The following is a 24122-nucleotide window of genomic DNA, read 5'->3' on the forward strand; positions in this document are numbered from 1 at the left end:
AATGGCATTGTGTATTTCAATTCAATAAGAATCCTAAGACATTATGCTAATCCCCCGAGACACGTACTGACAACTGTACAAGATATTAGAGATAAATAAATACAAAATTAAAAACAGTCTAAAACGAAAATACCAGCAAACAGACAAAAGACAAACACACTAAAACAACAAAACGATACTTCATAAAATGAAAGACATCACTCACGTTTTAGAAAACACATGCTTGGCTCTGCCTGTAAATAGTAACTTGCTTCCGGATGCATAAAATGTAGTGCGACTTTAAAACAGCCAATCACTCTCGTCGTGTTTTAAACGGAAAGTAATGTGCCCTTATGCTATAATGGGTTTGATCATCAGTTCCAGCCATTTACAGTATTTCCAGTTGAAAAATGTGGACTTGCTCTTACTTACACCTAATCATACAAACGCTGTGTTTTATTTTTCATGACACAAGGTAGCAGCACAAACTACCTTACGGAAGATCACTCTGGTATCCATGAACCATTTATAGTAGTGTGTAACCTTGCGAGTGACCGCAAGTATCAGTCACAATACCATTGAAGTGGGAACATCACAAGAATCAATCTACGAAGTCCCATATTAGGGATATTCCACCATACAATAGGTATTCATATTCATATTAACACTACAAAAAGCCTTTCGAAAACGGCAATTAAGGAAACATGTTAAACATACTTTACAAATGAATTTTACTGAAACTTTTATCTTGCATTTCTCACGGCCTTGTTCGATTTTGTTCCTAAGGACTGCAAGAAGCCAATTTACTTAATCTGGTTAGGGGGCAGATATGTCCATGATATCCCACCGATGTCAGAGCTCCGCGTCTGTTACAACTGACACCCGTTTTATCATTATTTAAGACTGTTTCACCTGCTTATGAATTATTCGGAATCGTACAACATGCGTAATACATATTCAAATGATTTTCTCGCATTTATTGTATTATTCCAACACAAAGACAGAAGCGCTCAAATAAAGACCTGCAAGTCAATGGGGGAGCGAGACAGTGTTTTGTCTCATAATATATTAAAGTATTTCATTTCTCTGAAAATATATAATTTCTCTTCCAGCCTTTCTGGGAACAGACTGTGTTGGCACATACTGTCAGTGACATTGACAAACGCAACATGGGATATCGTTAAATTTACATTTTTCTGATAGGATTGATTGGGCCCTGGCTGCTCAACATGAAATACTTGCATTCAGTCAGGCATTGTTTTCTTTTTCTTTCCTTATGTAAATGCTTGATATTGGACCAATGGGACATGGATGTTGAACAAATAAACAATATTGGGATCGTAGGATTTGCATGGATGTTGAACAAATAAATTCCAATCAATCGAATACGTATACGTCACAAGAAACACAACGAGAGCCATTCATCCAATTCAAACATGTTTGTACGCCAGGCTCTTAAAAAGTAATTCAGCTGCAAACAATCTTCAAAAGTAGCTCGCTAATTGAAATAAACATGGTGGTCTGTCAATATTTACTGGCATGCTAGTAATAGTCCCAGTTAGCAAACCTGCTGACTATTGGTATCTTACATGAATTACTTAAAGGCCTGAATATTCTCGTTCGCACCTACAACGCGGAAAAACTGGCTATTACACGGTAATGGAGAACTGTTCTGTTCACAGATGAGATCATCCACACCGTTTCATACTGAGTTGTCCGTGGAGGGTGGACATCACAGATATGTGAGGGGTATGTTGCTGAGTGGCCTGTACCAACATAATTATCAATCTTGATAATAATCAGAAGGAACACATAAAATAAGACTTGAAATAGGCACATAAAATCGGAGTGACATACACGTCATTGAATTGTTTGTCTGTACAAAACATCTGTACAATATCCCGTAAACTATATCTATTTCTACATTTCTGTAACGAGTGATATAAACAACAGAATCCTCAGGAACTCGAACTACATTGTTGTAAAACAGTTGTGTTATATCGATAACTGCGTGTCTCAATGGAGACAATTCGAATACAACTAAGCTATTTTTTTTCGCAGAGCTTCGGTAAACGCTTTCTCAGTCAGTACCAACATGGTTATTGCATTGGTTGAATATATCTCTCGAGTCAATAGTGGCAGTATCTTTACAATCGATGAAGGATCGTTTAGATCTCTGACTCTCACACACGTATTTTCTTCGAAGTGACAATCTTGTCTCCCGCTTTGCGTTTTATAGCCTTGGTACATTTTTGCGCTTCCTCGATTCTCTAGACCACGTTCTGATTGGGGTGACGTCATTGTTATGTTCAATGTAGAGTTGCGACTGGGTGATACTTTTGTTAGGGGTGCGATTGGAATGATTCGTGAACTGGGTCGACCTTTGACCAGCTTTTTTCCCACAAGCTTACTTCTCAGCAATATTCCAGCTGTATGGCGGCGGTCTGTAAATAATCGAGTCTGGCCCAGACAATCCAGTGACCAACAGCATGAGCATCGACCTGCGCAATTGGGAATCGATGACATGTGTCAACCAAGCCAGCAAGCCTGACCACCCGATCCCGTCGGTCGCCTCTTATGACAAGCATGGGTTACTGAAGGTTCATTCTAACCCGGACCTTTACGAGTTGTTCTTTTAGTAAAATTAGAAGTCCATACATGTTTGGCCCTCACTCGAAGTAAGGTTCATACGTCAAATGAACTGACACAAACTGAATGTCAGTTAAGTGGTTTCACTGCTGTAAGTTCTCCTACACCCTTCACTGTTACTATAGTTTTCTCAAAAGAATTGTTATCACGCCCACATGGGTACACGAACAACCCATGAGAAAATATATTCCTCATCCATCGGAAGTACTTTTGGTCATGTGATGCGTCTTACCAACATTTATCAAAACTTCAATTGTCAGCAAACAACATACCGTATCAATCTTTTTCGCTGTAAGAAAAGCATATGAAACGTGAAAACATGGCGTTTTAAAATTCAAAAAGATTGCACGAATTTGGATTTTGACAGACAATTTCAAGTACAAGTGGACTCCGCTTTGTCTGATTATTTCAATCTCTATCAGGGCGTCACTGTTGTTCTAACTGTCAAACTTTTCAGCATCCAAATGCATAGTCTCACTAACGTTTTGAACACGTTTGTCGATGGTTGCAATATTTCATGTCTTGGTTGGAATATACAATAGAAAGACATCTGCAACTGTGTCTTAAACAAAATTAAAATTGTTTTCATTTTCGTTACGCAACTGACAAAGATCCTGAACTATTTTAGATTGGAATTCATTCTTACAATTTATAAACTATCTGTAGAGGAACTGCCAGATCTGTACAGGTCATCAATCCGATCTGAACTACATTTTGGTGACCATTGTCTTTGGTGGAGCCTGCAAAAGCCAATTTGAACAGCTTTGACCAATATTGAACAACAAAGCCATTGCAGAAATTCCATCATCTTTTCAAGATCTTTGACTTGCCTTCAGACACTCACACTCAAAAGCGTCTCCTCGAATCATCCAATAATCCTTGACATTTTAGAACTTTACAACGATCTTTCTAGTGACCAATGCGTCATCATCTTCCTCTGGTTACTAAATCATGTTATCATTATAGGTGACACAAGGCCGATGCCACAGCTAAAACAGCTCTTGACAAACCATTATCGACACTACTAATTTTAAATTGTAGATAATAGGATCATGATAAAATCTGTATATAGATATAATCTCTATGAATATTGACTTTGTATATATAATGGACTTATTTTTAAGGACCGCCGCCATATTGCTGGAATATTGCTGAGTGCGACGTAAAACTAAACTCACTCACTTATGTATATGAGTATACTAGGTCTTGTCGTTATTTGGCTGAAACGACGTTAAAGACTCACTCACTCACTCACTCACTCACATCGGAATACTGCAGTGTTATCTAACCCACCATGTTACAGATGTACCAGAAGAGAAACATTTTCAAGATGTATAAATTAATATACAGGGACACATTCGTGCCTCTTTAATCTTACCAGACAGAAGAGCAGCTGTTGCGTGAAGATCGTTTAGCAGCCTGGATACGACGTTTTAGTCTAGGTTCTTATATCGTTGTCAAGCAAGAGTCACTATTGACAACGACATAAGAACCTATACTGAGACGTCGCCTCATAATATAATCAATACGTTGTCGTCCATACCTCTCTTGCAGTTTGCTCTTATAAACCTCTGAATCGTGGAAAATGTTCCAGACTTTAAAAGCAGTTGGAATTGGTTGATATATTCAACTTTTAACTCATTGTTTCACTGTGTAGGACGTCTATGTGGATTTTGTTAACATTGTGACAAGGCTAGGCAGACTCAAGGTTATGTTACACGACCGCGACGTCGAAGAGACTAGAGTGGCTTTGCCTTTGCCAAGGACAGTACTGTAACTACAGTTGGTGAGTTAATGAATTTATAGTGAGTGAGTGAGTGAATATAGTTTTACGCCGTTTTTAGCACTATTCCAGCAACATCACGGCGGGGGACACCAGAAATGGGCTTCTCACATTGTACCCATGTGGGGAATCGAACCCGGGCCTTCGGCGTGACGAGCGAACACTTTAACCACCAGGCTACCCCACCGCCCTGATGAACTTATATATATGCAGCTAGATGGCAATTACTATCAAACCAGGTTTTAGTTCGATCTATACCCTCCCAAAAGAGTGGTGAGTGAGTTCACATTTTACGGCACGCGACAAAATTTCAGCCACATCGTGATGACATGAAGTTAAACATTGTTGACAACAATAATAGACTGTATAATGCTGTTGACAAAGGACTATAACTAGACTATCACCCATTTCAGATGAAACAAATTTGAGAGCATGTAAAAGAATGTTATCGCAGCAAGTATCAAAACGGTTTAACTTGAAACTATATTTGGGAAGAATGTAAAGCTGAATGTTAAAACATTTAATCTACTGGTTCAAAGAAAGATAGCCTTTTTTTAAGATATCATGTATACACGTGGGCGTGCTTCTGAGTATCTGTTGTGATAACCGTGTGATTCCAAACCTTCTCCACATCTTGTGGAATCCGAGCTAACTCGTCCTGTAATGTATGTTACAGTGCTCAAACGTTTTGGGTGGCGGTTGACTGTTGTCACTGCTTATCTCCCAAATGTTCTATGGGGGTTATAATCTATCCATTTAGAAGGTCATTCGAGAACTATAATGTTCTCATCCTGCAGGCATATGCAGTGTGTCCGCTATTATTGCCTAGCTGGAACACGTCCCTCTGTCAAGATTTGGAGACAAGCGGTGTCGTGAAAGTCTGTATGTGCCAAAAGGATTTTCTCTGTGTGTAACATATGATGTCTCTCCTTACGATTGCACCTCTTCAACTAAATCGGTCAAATGGCATGACTTTTAACAAACGTTCATTTTGGACGTCTAAAGAAATGTTTTATAAAAATGTGGGAATAAAAACACAATTCATCACCAAACGGAACTCAAGGTGCAAACTTTGTTCTCAGCACTGGGCCAGAATATATTTTTCTGCCGCGGAGTTCAACCTCTCAAATATGATGATGGACAGCGGGAACAAGGAACAACCTGGATGAGGCGTTAACAGTAATATATAAAAATAATTAGGCTTTCAAATAGGCAAAGCATGACAGTATCAGGTTGTCTCCTGTTACAGGTGTCCAGAACATCTCCCAAGGTACTCCAGCTCTCAGCTTGTCCGGAGTCTCTGACCAAACACCATTGGGATTACAGGGGGTGCAGTTCTTGAACCAAAATCCAGACTGGTGCTCTTGAGCACAGTTCAGGGGGCTGTCATCGTTGTCACGATCGAAGGTAGAGAAGGGCTGCCCCTTCAATTCGGCTAAACAATCACCACCAACATGTTCAGGAAGTATGTGTGCCCAAGACCGTTCATATGTCATTGTGTAGAGGCCATCTTGGGAAAGGGTGAAAGATTTGTATATTCTCTGTCTTTGAACAGTGGAACTATTATCTGTAGTTTTAAATGTGAGTAACTGACTGCGCCCATTTGTAATGGAAGCTATTTTGTCGTTTCCAAGCCAGAAGTCCTTGGTAAGGTCCCCAAAGCCATCCTTGTATTCTTGCCACGACCGATTGAAATTGGTAGATCCGTCCATATGAATTTGAATATATGTATTGCCACCGTACTGCATCCTGCACTTGACTTTGAATGGGCCAGGTGCCATATATGGTTGAATTAAATATATCCCAGACCCCTTGTTATAATGATGTGTGCTATATCCTTCCGAACAATCTGAAAGAATGTTATCCATAATTTAGAACGCAAGTATTGGCAAAAGACTCTTTCCAGGTACATTTAGTTCAGTGTAGTCAGATGTACAATAGTTTTGTTCATAGAGGGCTTTAGAAACAAGCTGTCACATTTTGTATTTATTTTAGTGACCCATTAATGTGGTTTCCCTTTCCTTATTTGAAAGTAGAGCATCTATATAATTACATCTTTGATTACATGTAACAATTGGGTGTAGTTTCTGAAATTAGTTTAAGAAAGGACAGCTCGGCTATGATTATCGCCTTACCTTGCATGATTCTTTCACAGAACTGGCCGATATAGCCACCATAACATTGACAGCTTAGCTTGTCCTGGTCATATTCGCCCCCATTCATGCATCGGTTCTGGACCTGTAAGGTAAAAGAGTCAGTTGTTAGTATGAACAAACAATTTTCAGATCAGGGTTCCATGGAACGAAATATATTGCAGTATACTCACAGATACGCCTCTGTAGATAGCTGAGTCCCTTTAGCATGTCAGAAACATAGGATATAGGAGTTCGAATCCCGATACGCCCCAGCACCTTACTAGTGTTCATTGGTTTTACCAAAGTGGTACAAACCTACCAAGCTTTCCTTCTAGGTTGACATCATATTACTGGAATGTTATTCTAAGCGGTATAATCAGTTACTAATTCACCTACAAACTAGCATATTCATAAACAATAGTCATGCAATAACGATTTTCCGCTTTTCAGCGTATCACAAAATGTTATCGCTCTTTATACCAAGATTTCAAACGGCGTCATACGATTATTGCTCAGATGTTGTTCGACGACGATTACAACATTCAAGGCCCCAGAAAAGTCCTGAAAGCGTTCTATTGTAGATACGTGGATCAAATTTCAAAATTTGAGGCATCAGCGAAAAGATGATGTCCGATGCAATTCCTTATCTTGACATGTACCACACGTTCTTTTCCTGGTTTCATAATGAAAGCCATCAGGATAGAAAGTGTATGAAGAAAGCAGAAACGTATTTTCGCCCACATCCTACAGTCGATAATTTGAATAAAGTCAAAATTTTAAATGCCTATGGCTCGAAGCACATTTCAGCAGAATAAGCGTCAGTCGTGGAGGAACTCTATCCAAAATAAATTGTCGTACACCAATGTCAAAGGATGTCAGTGTGGAATATGATAAAAGACACAGGTTCAAAATTTACTGTTCACTATCGACAAGAAGATGATATTTAATTAGCTGATACAGCTGACATTGCCAGTAAACTTGGTGAAACTCCAGCCTTCATGATGAACATTCTTTATCATCAAATTAAGTTCCTGATTTTTTTAAATATCACAAACAATGAGCTACATACGGCCCTTGAGCATTTACCTGAATCATGTCTGGAAACCCGGAAACGATTTTATGGACGCTTCAGTCAGTCTATGAGCTATAGAGTTACCTCCCCCACTAGAACTCTTCCCAGTGGGGATAGGTTTGTGAGCCTTTACGATAAGATGTCGTCTGCTACCAGCACCTGAATTTAGGAACCAATTAACCTAAGGCACACAATTTAACAGTCCCCGCAGTATAAGTTTTGTTTCGTATATATCAGTAAGGCTTTTTGTCACTTTCATCATAACTTTTGGTAAGGAAATGAGCTTTGAATGTACTTTTTTTTAATGGTTTCATCTTTTGCTATGTTTTGGCTCCATTGGCAGAGGTCACAGAATTTTACTTCATTGAAAAAATTTATTGAAATCTCTTTTAATTAATTATTGATGTAGGAATCATTTCCATGAATTAATGCATTTTTTTTATCATATTAGAATGTATAATGTAAGAAATATGAATAAGCTTAAACATGTTGTACAGATTTATTTCAATGACCTTTTGCATTATCAGAACCATTGTAGAACTATTCGATCTTTTGTATTCATTTCTGTCTTTTCACCATATAACTATCAAGTCCTACCACATCTATATGTCAAACAAACAATCACCAGTCATCTGTAATGCTAGATTATGCATCAGGAATCATTAAAAATTTGATAGTTGGTTAGCTGGCTGTGTGTTTATACAAGACTGAATAACTGGTCACAGTACAGATATATTTGATGAAATATGGAATTTTCCACCTTCGTGACATAATGCCGTTGTAGTCCCTATACCGAAGCCTGACGAAGAGCACACATATCCTTCCCATTACACACCAGTAGCTTTAACTGGCTGTGTCTGTAAAACCATGGTAAATAATATATTAATTTGCTCTCTGGAAACCAGTAACCTCGTAACAAACAGTTAATGTGGTTTCCGGACAAATAGAAGTACAATTCATCATTACGATTAGAATCCTTTGTTACAAGTGGAATTGTACCTAAACAACATGTAGTATAAAATTTATTTGATCTGGAGAAAGCATACGATGCTACCTGAAAGCACGGAATTATAAAGGATTTTGGTTGAGATATAGTTTAGTTCAGCTTATATCACAGGTTATAGCAGACAATTTCAAGTCCGAGTTGCGTCAACCCTGTCTGAACTTTTACAATCAGGATCACGGTGTTCCATAAATCAGTATTGTGTATTTCACCTTATTTGATATTGAAACAAATGGTTTTAACTGATTCAGTTGAAGGATCACTTTTTGTGGATGATTGTAATGGTGCAAATATGCATACAATAGAGAGGCAGTTACTGTTGATGTCGTCTGCTGTGAACTCTGCTCGGCGCATGTTACAGCCTAGCTATGGGGCTTATGGGTAATTCCCGGGTATAAGCGAGTGAGCATGTATACAAGGTGACGTGACAGATGAATAGCATATGTGAATGAATACAGTGTTGGTTATCATAGAGATGAATTAACAGTGGTAGCAGAGCATGGTTTGCATATTCTAATCATTGTGGCAAGCGTATTGACTGTATATCCTGTGAGTTACACCGTATGAAGTTTGAAGTTACTGATTGAACCTTGACCATGATGTTGGACAAGTGAAATTTGCGTTCAGTTGTATTCTGCCAGTATATGATGTGATGGATATTCAGTTGCATAGTGACATCTTCAGTGAAAGCGACAATTATCAATCTGAACAATTAATTCTGTAGTTGAACGAAGTTATTCCATTGTAGACATGATCAAAAACTGGACTCGGTAGCGGGACAAAGTATACTCAGTGTACAGAAGTGGAACATTTCGTACCATGGCTGTGCGAATCAACCCTCCGGATTTCAACCTTAGTAAGAGTTACGAGCGTTACAAACAGGAACTGCTTGCATAGCGGGAAGTTACTGACTTAAAGAAAGAGAAACAAGGTATGGTCTTAGCTCTGTCCTTGCCTGAAAACGAGATTGGTATACGTGAGGAAGTGTTTGAAGAAAGAAGATGGTTTCGATACCTTGTTGACGTTTTTGGATAAAAAATGGGGATGACCTGGCAGATAGTTTGGATAAATTTGAAGATTTTGAGGACTATGAACGTGAATCTGGACAGTCAATTAATGAATTTATTTCAACATTTGATCAAAGATACAACAAGATTTTGAGAAAGGGAATGAGTCTTCCACAGGGAATGAGTCTTGCTTTCAGACGTGCAAAGATAAGCAAAGAAGAGAAAATGTTGGTTATGACAGGCATGGACTATACTAAAAAGGAAGATTTGTATGATCAAGCTAAGGTTTCACTGAAGAAATTCCTCGGTCAGCAGGCAGGTGGTGGTGCAAGCTCAGCAGCATTTGCGAATATAAAGGTGGAACCAGCCTTCGTGGCTCAAGAAGAAGAAACATATTTTAGTCAGTCTGGCAGATCTCGTTGCAGATATTTCAGATCAAGAGGATTTGGTAATGGCAGAGGAAGAGGAAGTACTTGGAGAGGTCGAGGACAGTCAGATCGAGCTATGAACCCTGTTGGTGCAAATGGTAGAACTTTAACTTGTCTTGCATGTGGTTCATTCCGACATCTAATTGCACATTGTCCTCACAGCTTTGAAAACATGTCATCAAGAGACAACTATACTGAAGGTGAACCAGTACAGACAGAAAAACAAGTGGTGCTGTTCACTGGAAGTATCAAGGAAGGTTTGGCTCAGTTAAGCAATGGTGCTAGATCATGTGCAGTTTTGGACAGTGCGTGTTTGAGTACAGTGTGTGGCAGAACATGGCTTAATGGATACATAGCGTCTCTGGATCAAGTGGACAAAGAAAAAGTGACAGTGTGCGATGGTGTAAAAGTGTTCAAGTTTGGAGGTTGTGAGATGCTGAAGTCACTGGGATATTATGAAATACCTGCTGTGATGGCTGGAAAAGCCACCAGAATCAGAACAGATGTTGTGGATTCTGATATACCATTACTACTATCAAAACATGCTATGAAGGAGGCACGAATCAAGTTGGATCTTGGGAATGATACAGCAGAAATTCTTGGACAGAAAGTGAATCTGAACTATACATCATCGGGTCACTACTGCATTGACAAGAATGAGCAAATACCAATTGAAGAAGCACATGCTGTGTTGCTTCAGAAACTCGACAAAGACGAACGGTACAAGACTCTCTTGAAATTACACAGACAGTTTGCTCATCCTTCAGAGAGAAAGCTTGTGGCCCTTCTTAAGGATGCAGGTGTCTGGAGAGAAGAGTTCCGGGACACTGTCCATGCAATTTATGAGCGGTGTCAGTTATGTAAGATCTACACAAGAACACCAGCCAAGAACGTGCTGTTGCATTTCCAATGGCATCGCAATTCAACGAGACAGTTGCTATGGACATGTGGTCTAGATTAACTGTGTCTGCCTGCATTACTTGGAAAACACCAAGTGAAGTGATTGACAAGATTATGACGCACTGGGTAGGAGCTGGATTCGGAGTGATGCAAAGTATCCTGACAGACAATGGAGGGGAGTTCAATGCCGACGAAATAAGAGAGGTGGCTAGTATACTGAACATCCGAGTTCACATAACTGCTGCGGAAAGCCCATTTCAGAACGGACTATGTGAGAGAATCCACTCAGTGACTGATATGATGCTTGCTAGAATGGAGGAACAGTGTCCAGAAACACCTCTTGATATACTCCTGTGTTGGGCGAATATGGCTCGCAATGCTTTGCAAATGTGGCATGGTTTCAGTAGCTACCAGTTAGTGTTTGGGAAGAATCCAAACTTGCCAAACATCATGAGTGAAACGGTCCCAGCACTTGACGGTGTGACAAGAAGTGAGTCATTTGCTGAACATCTGAACCCTTTGCATGCAGCGAGGAAAGCATTTATCGCCTCAGAAGCAAATGAAAGGATCCGAAGAGCTCTGCGTTGCAAAATTAGAGCCTCGGAGGAAATATACCATCATGGTGATTTGGTGTATTACAAACGTGATGGCAGTGAACATTGGTTAGGTCCAGGCAAGGTTGTGTTCCGAGATGGAATCGTTGTGTTTGTTCGACACGGCGGGGCACCCATGACGGGCCACCTCCTCGCGGTGGGTGCTGGGTAACGCTAAGTGCCCTTCAACCCCCCGTTGTGGACCCGGGGGGAATATTTGGTCCACCAACCCGTTGGCCGTGGGTTGCGCCCCTGTGTCGGTGGAGGACGGGAGGCTGGTGGTTGAGGGCACTGGTTCCAGGAACAGTGTTCCTTTGCCCAACACACCACTTCGCCCCTTACTTCACCTAGACGGGTGGTTGAACTGGCCCGGTTCAATCAATCGGCTGGTCACGCCATGCCCTGCGCATGGAAACTGCTTTCAATATTTGCTGTTTTGAACAATTCAGACCATTTTGACTTTGAATATTCAAATGTTTGATGAAATTACATTGCCTAGAGTCCTGTGCCAGAAGGCGGTGGCTCATGGGCCAATCTGGTGATATGGATCTCTGAATTCTGAGTTTCTTGAGATTAATGTCATGGGCCGAACCAGCCTGACATTTATTCTTTTAGATTTCTTAGCTATTCATGTCTGTGTTTCTGGAGTATAGCCTCCCTGTAGCCCTGGTGTTGCAGTCTGGTTTCCATTGCAACATCGTCCATGTTGACACTCGATGGCGGGTGGGGGGCAGGGTTGCCGAACCTTATTATTTTACTATGGCTCAAAACACGCATTCTGGTTCGTCTAAAACAAATAAACGGAGACATCTTTCTTCTTCATCTGATGAGGAGGTATCCCCTTTATTGACTGAATCCTGGCCAAGATTTTTGGTTATTGCAACTGATGATGGGAGTCCGTTAAATATCAATCCTTTTGCCGTCTCCAAGGGCATCCAAGGTGTCTGCGGAGAGGTAAAGAATGTCACCCGCCTCCGAAATGGTTCACTTTTGGTAGAATGTGTTCGGAGGCAGCAATCTGTCAATCTGCTGGGATTACAGCAGTTTGTGAATAAACAGGTTGTTGTCTCAGTGCATAAGACATTGAACACTTGCAGAGGTATTGTGAGAGACAGGTCCCGTTGTTTATCCGACATGGATGAAGACGAGATTGTGGCAGAGTTAAAGGACCAAGGTGTTACTACTGTGAAGCGTTTTACCAGGAAACAAGACTCAAACATTGTAAAAAACAAATACATACCTATTCACGTTTGGTATGACACAGCTTCCGAAATCCATTAAGGCTGGATACTGTAACATCGGAGTGGAGGTATATGTACCAAATCCACTCCGGTGTTATAAGTGCCAAAACTTTGGACATGGTGCAAGGTCTTGCACAGGCAAATCTGTATGCTCTCGCTGCAGTGGAAGTCACGAGAGTAATGACTGCAGTGATACCATACAATGCGCTAACTGTGGTGGTAATCATCTGGCATCCTCCAAATCTTGCCCAAAGTTTGTATATGAGGCCAAAGTTCTCAAAATCAAATGTACTAACAACATATCATACTTTGAAGCAAAGAAAGTAGTAAATGAAGAGTCTAAATCTTCTACAGGACCAACATACTCAGCCATAGTTTCTTCTCCTTCTCCGACACCTGTTTATAAATCTCAACCAGTTTCAACTGCATGCCAAACCGTTATATCTTGGGTGACTGATGATCAAATAACCTTGAATGACACTGATCTAACATCAAACGATTGTCAACGTTCATCAGCCTCCCAGACTGACGAAACGCAACCAGACAATATACATTCAACTCAGGCAACACAGAGTGTTACCCAACTTTCAAGAAAAGAAAACAAAAAGTTAAGGAAAAAGAACAGAGCACTTCAGCATTTGGAAGATTCTCCTTCTTTGAGCCCTCCTGTGGTGGTTCAAAATTCGTTTGAACCACTTGACATGGAGATTGCTTCTTCACACACAACGTGTAGGAGTGATGACTCCTTGCATTCTCGATCTCCAGTCAAACCACCATAAGCATTTTTTATGAACTTAATCCAATGGAATTGCAGGGGTCTTAGGAACAATTTTCAGGATCTACAATTATTATCGCAGGATTTTAAACCATCTGTGTTTAGTTTACAGGAGACATACCTGAAAAATACAGACAAATTTGAATTTCGTCAGTACAATTCATTCCATTCGTTTTCACCTCCAGGTGATAAAGCCACCGGCGGCGCTTCTATTTTGGTGAGGCAGGGTGTGATTCATAGCTCTGTCCCCCTTAAAAGTCCTCTTCAGGCGGTTGCTGTCCGTCTTTCGTTACAAATAACCTTCACTCTTTGTTCATTGTACATTTCTCCATCTTCAGCTCTTCAGCAGTCTGATCTTCAGGATCTATTCGACCAGCTTCCCAAGCCCTGTATTATCATGGGTGATCTTAATGGTCATAACCCTTTGTGGGGAAGTACTGATACTAACATTAAAGGGAAAATCCTCGAAGACTTCATTTCTAATAATGACCTGTGCATATTTAATGATGGATCAGCCACGTATTTACACCCTGGTACAGGAACATATTCTGCACTAGATCTATCACTCACAGACCCAAATATTTATAACGAATTCGAATGGTCAGTTCATGATGACCTGTGTGGAAGTGACCATTTCCCCACAATACTTTCAGCTGTAAATCCAACTGATGATCCTCCTGCAACAAGGCGAAATTTTACTAAGGCAAACTGGTCATTATATCAGACACTTTGTACTGACGAACTGAAATCTGACTTTTTTGTCAATGCTCTAGATCCTATTCAGTTGTTCTCGGATAGACTGAATCAAATAGCTGATGAAACTATTCCTAAGTCCTCTGCGACACCACACATTCGTAAACCATGGTTTACTGATGATTGCAAACAGGCCAGGAAGTGTAGGAAGAAGGCAGAGAAATACTTTCGCCGGCATCCTACAGTTCACAATTTAAATAATGTCAAAATAAATAGTGCCAAAGCTCGACGTGCCTTTAAACAGAATAAGCGTCAGTCTTGGCGAAATTATGTTTCCAAGTTAAATTCACGCACACCAATTTCAAAGGTGTGGAACATGATTCAACGAATAAAGGGCAAAGGTTCCAAATCTACTGTCCACCATCTGAAGGATGGTGATAATTTATTAACTGATAAGTCTGACATTGCCAATACGCTGGGTGAAACTCTCGCCAAACATTCTTCTTCGTCAAATTACGTACCAGAATTTCAAAAATATCAGAAACAACAAGAGAAAAGGAGAATAAATTTTAACTCAGACAATGGCGAAGACTATAATGAATTATTTTCATTACATGAGCTCCACACTGCCCTTGAACAAGCTCATGATACAGCAACAGGAGCTGATAATATTCACTATCAGCTCTTGAAGCATTTACCTGAATCATGTTTGGGAACTCTTCTAAATATTTTTGATTCAATATGGACTTCAGGTAATTTCCCCACTTCATGGCGTAATGCCATTGTAGTCCCCATTCCAAAACCTGGTCGGGATCATACAGATCCGTCTAATTATAGACCAATCTCTTTAACGAGTTGTGTCTGCAAAACCATGGAACGAATGGTAAACAACAGGTTAACATGGTATCTTGAAACCAATAACCTCATAACAAATATTCAATGTGGTTTCAGGAAAAATCGTAGTACCATTGATCATTTGGTACGTTTAGAATCCTTTGTCAAAAATGCAATAGTCAATAAACAACATGCTGTATCGATATTCTTTGATCTTGAGAAAGCTTCTGATACGACCTGGAAGCATGGCATTTTGAAGGATTTACATGATTTGGGTTTGAGAGGCCGTTTGCCTCTTTTTATATCACAAATTTTAAAAGACAGACAATTTCAAGTCCGAGTGGGTTCAACCCTGTCTGACCATTATAATCAGGATCAGGGTGTTCCACAAGGAAGTATTTTGTCTGTCACATTATTTAGCATTAAGATTAACAGTTTATCCAAGGTTTTAAACGATTCAATTGATGGATCACTTTTTGTGGATGATTTTAATATTTCTTGTCGCGGAAATAAAAATATGCATACTATTGAACGGCAAATGCAGTTGTGTTTAAATAAAATAAATAAATGGTGTCTTGAAAACGGCTTTAAATTTTCTAAATCCAAAACTAATTGTATACATTTCTGCCGTAAATATAAGCCTCATAAGGACCCAGAACTATCTTTAAATGGCATTCCCATCAAAGTTGTAAAGGAGGCCAAATTCTTGGGCCTAATTTTCGATTCCCATTTAACATTCCTGCCACATATTAAATCCCTTAAAGCTAAATGCCTGAAGGCACTCGATTTGTTAAAGGTTGTCTCCAATTCAAAGTGGGGAAGGGATCAAACTACCCTCCTTCACTTATACCGATCATTGGTACGATCTAAACTTGATTATGGTTCGTATATGGCGGAGCCTGCAAAAGCAACCTTAAACTACTCGATTCTGTTCACCACCAAGGTCTAAGACTCTGTCTTGGATCATTTAGAACTTCTCCAGTTGATAGTCTCTATGTTGAGGCAGATGAGCCTTCTCTTTCCCAACGCCGTATTAAATTATCTTCACAATATATTACCAAACTATATTCTAACGAGTCTAACCCTGCATTTAACTGTCTCTTCATTCCTCTTTATGAGGATTTGTATAACAAAAAGCCTTCTCTTGTTCCGCCTCTTGGGCTCAGAATTAAACCATTCCTTTCTGCTGCTGGCATTGAGCTGGAGAATATATCTCCTTCCCGTCTTCTTTCGTCTCCTCCTTGGCAATTGGTGAGGCCAGACGTTGACTTAACATTAACCACATTTAAAAAATCCGAAACTAATGATTTACAGTATAAACAAGAATTTAGTCAATTAAGAAATAAATATAATACCTATAAATCCTTATATACAGATGGATCCAAGGATGGTGGCGCGGTTGCTTGTGCCACTGTCATTGGGTCAAAAACGATATCTTCCAGAATACCCAATGACAGTTCAATTTTCACAGCAGAAGCAAACGCAATACTAACAGCTCTTAAATATATTAATAAACACCGTAAATATAAACAATATATCATCTTTTCAGATTCTCTTTCGTGTCTTCAGGCTATTAAAAATCTTTCTTGCAAACATCCACTTTTAATAGAAATTATTGAATTGTCCAATGAACTTGCTACTGGCCAATGCGACATCGTCTTTTGTTGGTTACCCAGTCACGTTGGCATTTCTGGGAACACAATGGCTGATATTGCTGCCAAGGCAGCACTCAACAAATCTGTGACACCACTTCTTATCCCATATTCTGATTATAAAGCCAGCATTAGAACATACATCCGCGATCTAATGCAGAAGAAGTGGGACACCCAAGTAGGTATTAATAAATTACATGCAATAAAACCCTACATTGGTTACACCTACTTGGGTTGTCAGTCCAGATTTGAAGAGGTCATTATGCGCCCATGTCGCATTGGCCACACTCGGTATACCCACGAATATTTACTGAAAGGCGAAGATCCTCCATTTTGCATCCCTTGTGATGAACAAATCACAGTCAAGCATGTCCTGCTTGACTGTGTTGAATATTCCATCACAAGGGATAAGTATTTTAATGTCAAAACATTGAAGGATCTTTTTTACACTGTTAATTCTCATTTAATAATTGAATTTTTAAAGAATTAGATTAGTTGACTGATCTGTAAATAGCTAAATATTTTATGATTGGAAGTTTGAATTTGTAACACAGATTGTTAGTGGCTGTATCCTCGAGGGGGGTTAAAGTACCTAAAATTATTGTCCTCCTGAGAGGGTACGAAAGTCCCAAAACATTCAAAGTAAATTTCAACAATCCGTTTTTTAATCGTAGAATATGTGTAATTTTAATGTATGTCTAGATATATCTCAATTGCTAACAGCTGAGGGGATGGTGTAAATCCAGCTAGGGCCCATGCAGGAAGGAAATGTACTGTAAGTCCCTATGGTCCCTAGTATGGTGATCTACCTTCAGTTGTTAGCGATCTATAGCCCATTTTTATATTGTGTTGTCCCCTATAGTTAAAATGTTTTAGATTTAATTACTAGTTTTAATTTCGAATCTGTGATTATCTTGTTATTTTACTGTCCTTCGTTGACAGGTTTTACAGTTTATCATTACTTACTATGTAGAAAATTGATTGTTCTCGTCACGATATGGCTGAAATATTGCCGAAGTGACGTTAAATTTTAACTCACTCACTCACTCACTCACTCGACACGGCGGGGTGTTTGTTAGAGTGTCACCAAATAGACTGATAAAATCAGGACTGGAATTTAAGTGTAATGGGAATACTGGAGAGAGAGAGAACCAGCTGCAGCGCAACAGTGTAAGAGGCCATGGATTTGACTGCCTGACTGACTGAGTTTTGGTTTTACGCCGCTTTTAGCAATATTCCAGCAACATCACGGCGGGGGACACCAGAAATGGGCTTCACACATTGTACCCATGTGGGGATTCGAACCCGGGTCCTCGGCGTGACGAGCCAACGCTTTAACCACTAGGCTACCCCACCGCCCCGCCATGGATTTGAAGTGGACAGACTTGACATGCAGCTTTCAGAAATGATTGCAGGACACATGTCGAATGAAAACTCTCAAAATGATGAGACTAAGGTACAGGCAGCCGATAACATGACGGATGAAACAACAAACATGGATGAAGCCAAGGGAAGTAAAATCAGTTTGAAGAAGGATGACAAGATACAGTTCAAAGACACATCAAAAGATGATTGGGTGGTTGCTACAGTTGTGAGTAGAGGAGGCAAAGTGTCTGGGCGAAATAAGAATGTGTTCAACATATGTGCAGGTGATGGAGAAACTGTGACAAGTGCGAACCTTGACAAAGTGCATGACTGGATGAAAGTGATAGTCCATGATGTTAACGTGGTGACTATTCCAAGATCCAGACATGGTGATATTGATTGTGTGAAGGCGAAAGTGAAGAGCTTGGACGTTTACAAGAGTTTAGATTGATGGTGGATGTCTCATAGGAATGATTGCTTGTCATGTTGACGATTTCTTACACTGTGGACAACCTCATTTTGACAAAATCATAGCACAGTTAGTTCAGTATTTCAAAGCTGGGTAGATGGAGAGTGGACAATTCAGATATGTTGGTTTTCAGATCACGCAGAATCCTGGTGCTATTGTGCTAGATCAGAATGAATATGTGCAAGATTTAGAGTTCGACAATGTGTCACCTCAAAGAAAATCACAAAAAGCTGAAAATCTAACTGTGAAAGAACATACGGTATTGAGACAGATGGTTGGCAGAATCAACTGGGTTGTGCAAGGTTGTCGTCCTGACGTCATTGCTTTTGAAATGATTGATCTCAGCACCAAGTTCAAGAAGGGTACAGTAGAAGACTTGTTGAGAGCAATCAAGGTGATCAGAAAGCTGAAAGAAAATGAAGCAAAGCTTGTGTTCCGGAATATCGGCAATGCTTCCAGCTGGAAGATAGTTGTGTTCACTGATGCGGCACATGCTAATGTGTGTGATGGAGTAGGTAGTGTAGGTGCCTACATTGTGTTTCTTCTTGGTGAAAACAATTGCTGTTGTCCCTTAGCTTGGCACGCTGGGAAGATCAAGAGAGTAGTGAGATCCACGATTGCAGCTGAAACTCTCAGTCTTCAGGAGGGTTTAGAGGAAGCAGTGTATATACGAAAAATGCTGGAATGGATAACAAGAGTGTAGTGGAGGCCGTCCACTCCACTAAGCTTGTCGATGACAGGCGTCTGAGGCTGGATATAGCTGCTGTTCAACAGTCTCTTCAGACCAGAGAAGTCAGCGTTGTGAAGTGGGTTCCTGGACATGAACAGTTAGCTAACAGCATGACGAAGAGAGGAGCGTCTGGTCTCCAACTCTTGAATGTGCTACAAACTGGTGTGCTTCAACTCTGATGTATATGTTCACTGTGGGATTGACTTTTAACTCATTTTAAAAATCAAAAAAAGAGCTTCAAGTTTTAAGCGTAAATTCAATTTGTGATAGTTTTAATATTTTCACAACACACTAAAAAGGACATTATAACGAATGTTGATGTCGTCTGCTATGAACTCTGCTCGGCGCTTGTTACAGCGTTGCTATGGGGCTTATGGGTAATTCCCGGGTATGAGCGAGTGAGCATGTATACAAGGTGACGTGACAGATAAATAGCGTATGTGAATGAATACAGTGTTGGTTATCATGGAGATGAATTAACAGATGTTGCGCAGATCGATGCTCATGCTGTTGATCACTGGATTGTCTGGTCCAGACTCGATTATTTACAGACTGCCGCCATATAGCTGGAATATTGCTGAGTGCGGCGTAAAACTAAACTGACTCGCTACTTGAGGTGGAATTGGCAATACTAATTAACGGATAGATTGATTGAGATCAATCACATACATTAAACACAAAAGTAAATATACAGCAAACCAGACAGTGAAATATCAGAACGAGTACTGATCAGAATATTCAGTACATATTTCTTGACACTTTCAGCTGGCTGCTGCCTGCGTGTGCGTGTGCAATGTGCATTCGCCACTATATCCGTTTGCCTGGCCATATAATGTTCATCCGCTTCTGAGTTTTATAACATGTGTGTAAAATGGGCACCCGTCTCCATATCTCATTGCTGGTGTTTATACTGTGATCCCACCCCTACATCTCATATCCTGTAAGTAAAATCTGCACCCGTCTCTATATCTCATTCCAGGTGTTAATATTGTGATCCCACCTCTATATCTCATAAACTGTTTGTAAGTTGTGCACCTGTCTCTATATTTCATTGCTGGTGTGTATATTGTGATCCCACCCCTACATCTCATAACCTGTGTGTAAAATGGGAACCTGTCTCTATATCTCATTGCTGGTGTGTATATTGTGATCCCACGTCTAAATCTCATGACGTATGTGTAAAATGGGCACCCGTCTCTAGATCGCATTGCTCGTGTGTATATTGTGATCTCACCCCTACATCTCATAACCTATGTGTAAAATGGGCACCCGTCTCTATATCTCATTGCTGGTGTGTATATTGTGACCCCACCCCTACATCTCATAACCTGTGTGTAAAATGGGCACCCGTCACTATATCTCATTGCTGGTGTGAATATTGTGATCCCACCTCTACATCTAATAACCTGTGTGTTATATGGGCACCTGTCTCTATATCTCGTTGCTGGTGTGCATATTGTGATCCCACCCCTACATCTCATAACCTGTGTGTAAAATGTGCTACCGTCTCTAGATCTCATTGCTGGTGTGTATATTGTGATCCCACCTCTACACCTCATGACGTGTGTGTAAAATGTGCACCCGTCTCTATATCTCATTGCTGGGTGTGTATACTGTGTGCCCCCACTACATCCTCATAACCTGTGTGTAAAATGTGCACCCGTCTCTATATCTCATTGCTGGTGTGTATATTGTAATCCCACCTCTAAATCCATGACGTATGTGTAAAATGGGCACCCTATCTCTCATTGCTGGTGTGTATATTGTGATCCCACCTCTACACCTCATGACGTGTGTGTAAAATGTGCACCCGTCTCTAGATCTCATTGCTGGTATGTATATTGTGATCCCAGCTCTACATCTCATTATGTGTATGTAAAATGGGCACCCGTCTCTAGATCTCGTTGCTGGTGTGTATATTGTGATCCCAGCTCTACATCTCATTACGTATATGTAAAATGGGCACCCGTCTCTAGATCGCATTGCTTGTGTGTATATTGTGATCCCACCCCTACATCTCATAACCTGTGTGTAAAATGGGCACAGGTCTCCATATCTCATTGCTGGTGTGAATATTGTGACCACACCTCTACATCTCATAACCTGTGTGGCAAATGGGCACCAGACTCTTTATCTCATTGCTGGTGTGTATATTGTGACCCCACCTCTACATCTCATAACTTGTGTGTAAAATGGGCACCGGTCTCTACATCTCGTTGCTGGTGTGTATATTGTGATCCCACCCCTACATCTCACAACCTGTGTGTACAATGTGCACCCGTCTCTATATCTCATTGCTCGTGTGTATATTGTGATCCCACCCCAACATCTGATAACCTGTGTGTGAAATGGGCACCCGTCTCTATACCTCATTGCTGGTGAGTATGTTGTGATCCCACCCCAACATCTGATAACCTGTGTGTAAAATGGGCACCTGTCTCTATATCTCATTGCTGGTGTGCATATTGTGATCTCACCCCTACATCTCATAACCTGTGTGTAAAATGGGCACCCGTCTCTATATCTCATTGCTGGTGTGTATACTGTGTGCCCCCCACTACATCTCATAACCTGTATGTAAAATGTGCACCCGTCTCTATATCTCATTGCTGATGTGTATATTGTAATCCCACCTCTAAATCTCATGTCGTATGTGTAAAATGGGCACCAAGCTAACAATCTCATTGCTGGTGTGTATATTGTGATCCCACCTCTATATCTCATAACCTGTGTGGCAAATTGGCACCAGCCTCTATGTCTCATTGCTGGTGTGTATATTGTGATCCCACCTCTACATCTCATAACTTGTGTGTAAAATGGGCACCGGTCTCTATATCTCATTGCCCGTGTGTATATTGTGATCCCACCTCTACATCTCATAACCTGTGTGTAAAATGGGCACCCGTCTCTATATCTCATTGCTGGTGTGTATACTGTGTGCCCCCCACTACATCTCATAACCTGTGTGTAAAATGGGCACCCGTCTCTAGATCTCATTGCTGGTGTGTATATTGTAATCCCACGTCTAAATCTCATGACGTATGTGTAAAATGGGCACCAAGCTATATATGTCATTGCTGGTGTGTATATTGTGATCCCACCTCTATATCTCATAACCTGTGTGGCAAATGGCCACCAGCCTCTATGTCTCATTGCTCGTGTGTATATTGTGACCCCACCTCTACATCTCATAACTTGTGTGTAAAATGGGCACCCGTCTCTATATCTCATTGCCCGTGTGTATATTGTGATCCCACCTCTACATCTCATTACCTGTGTGTTATATGGGCACCTGTCTCTATATCTCGTTGCTGGTGTGTTTATTGTGATCCAACCCCTACATCTCACAACCTGTGTGTAAAATGTGCACCCGTCTCTATATCTCATTGCTGGTGTGTATGTTGTGATCCCACCCCAACATCTGATAACCTGTGTGGCAAATTGGCACCAGCCTCTATGTCTCATTGCTGGTGTGTATATTGTGACCCCACCTCTACATCTCATAACTTGTGTGTAAAATGGGCACCGGTCTCTATATCTCATTGCCCGTGTGTATATTGTGATCCCACCTCTACATCTCATAACCTGTGTGTAAAATGGGCACCCGTCTCTATATCTCATTGCTGGTGTGTATACTGTGTGCCCCCACTACATCTCATAACCTGTGTGTAAAATGGGCACCCGTCTCTAGATCTCATTGCTGGTGTGTATATTGTAATCCCACGTCTAAATCTCATGACGTATGTGTAAAATGGGCACCAAGCTATCTATGTCATTGCTGGTGTGTATATTGTGATCCCACCTCTATATCTCATAACCTGTGTGGCAAATGGCCACCAGCCTCTATGTCTCATTGCTGGTGTGTATATTGTGACCCCACCCCTACATCTCATAACTTGTGTGTAAAATGGGCACCCGTCTCTATATCTCATTGCCCGTGTGTATATTGTGATCCCACCTCTACATCTCATTACCTGTGTGTTATATGGGCACCTGTCTCTACATCTCGTTGCTGGTGTGTTTATTGTGATCCAACCCCTACATCTCACAACCTGTGTGTAAAATGTGCACCCGTCTCTATATCTCATTGCTGGTGTGTATGTTGTGATCCCACCCCAACATCTGATAACCTGTGTGTGAAATGGGCACCTGTCTCTATATCTCATTGCTGGTGTGCATATTGTGATCCCACCCCTACATCTCATAACCTGTGTGTAAAATGGGCACCTGTCTCTATATCTCATTGCTCGTGTGTATACTGTGTGCCCCCCACTACATCTCATAACCTGTGTGTAAAATGGGCACCCGTCTCTATATCTCATTGCTGGTGTGTATACTGTGTGCCCCCCACTACATCTCATAACCTGTGTGTAAAATGTGCACCCGTCTCTATATCTCATTGCTGGTGTGTATATTGTAATCCCACCTCTAAATCTAATGACGTATGTGTAAAATGGGCACCCATCTCCATATCTCATTGCTGGTGTGTTTATTGTGATCCAACCTCTACACCTCATGACGTGTGTGTAAAATGTGCACCCGTCTCTAGATCTCATTGCTGGTATGTATATTGTGATCCCACCCCTACATCTCATTATGTGTATGTAAAATGGGCATCCGTCTCTAGATCTCATTGCTGGTGTGTATATTGTGATCCCAGCTCTACATCTCATTACGTATATGTAAAATGGGCTACCGTCTCTAGATCGCATTGCTCGTGTGTATATTGTGCTCCCACCTCTACATCTCATAACCTGTGTGTAAAATGGGCACCTGTCTCTATATCTCATTTCTGGTGTGTATATTGTGATCCC

At 40.7% G+C, this 24122-nt stretch overlaps 1 protein-coding gene across 1 annotated transcript in view; it reads right to left on the minus strand.

Annotated features, from left to right (window-relative positions):
* Nucleotides 1–5224: 5224 nt before the first annotated feature.
* Nucleotides 5225–24122, minus strand: part of LOC124273820 (fibrinogen-like protein 1) — a 39135-nt gene continuing 20237 nt past the window's right edge. The window contains exons 2-3 of the mRNA XM_046709132.1: nt 6547–6649; nt 5225–6260 (exon numbers count right to left, since the gene is read on the minus strand). Coding sequence (XP_046565088.1) covers nt 5608–6260; nt 6547–6649 — 756 coding nt within the window. The 3' untranslated portion in view covers nt 5225–5607. The remainder of the gene's footprint in view (nt 6261–6546; nt 6650–24122) is intronic.

Source organism: Haliotis rubra, unplaced genomic scaffold (genome assembly GCF_003918875.1).
Source record: "Haliotis rubra isolate DU_JTF1 unplaced genomic scaffold, ASM391887v1 Scf1038, whole genome shotgun sequence".
NCBI lineage: Eukaryota > Metazoa > Mollusca > Gastropoda > Lepetellida > Haliotidae > Haliotis > Haliotis rubra.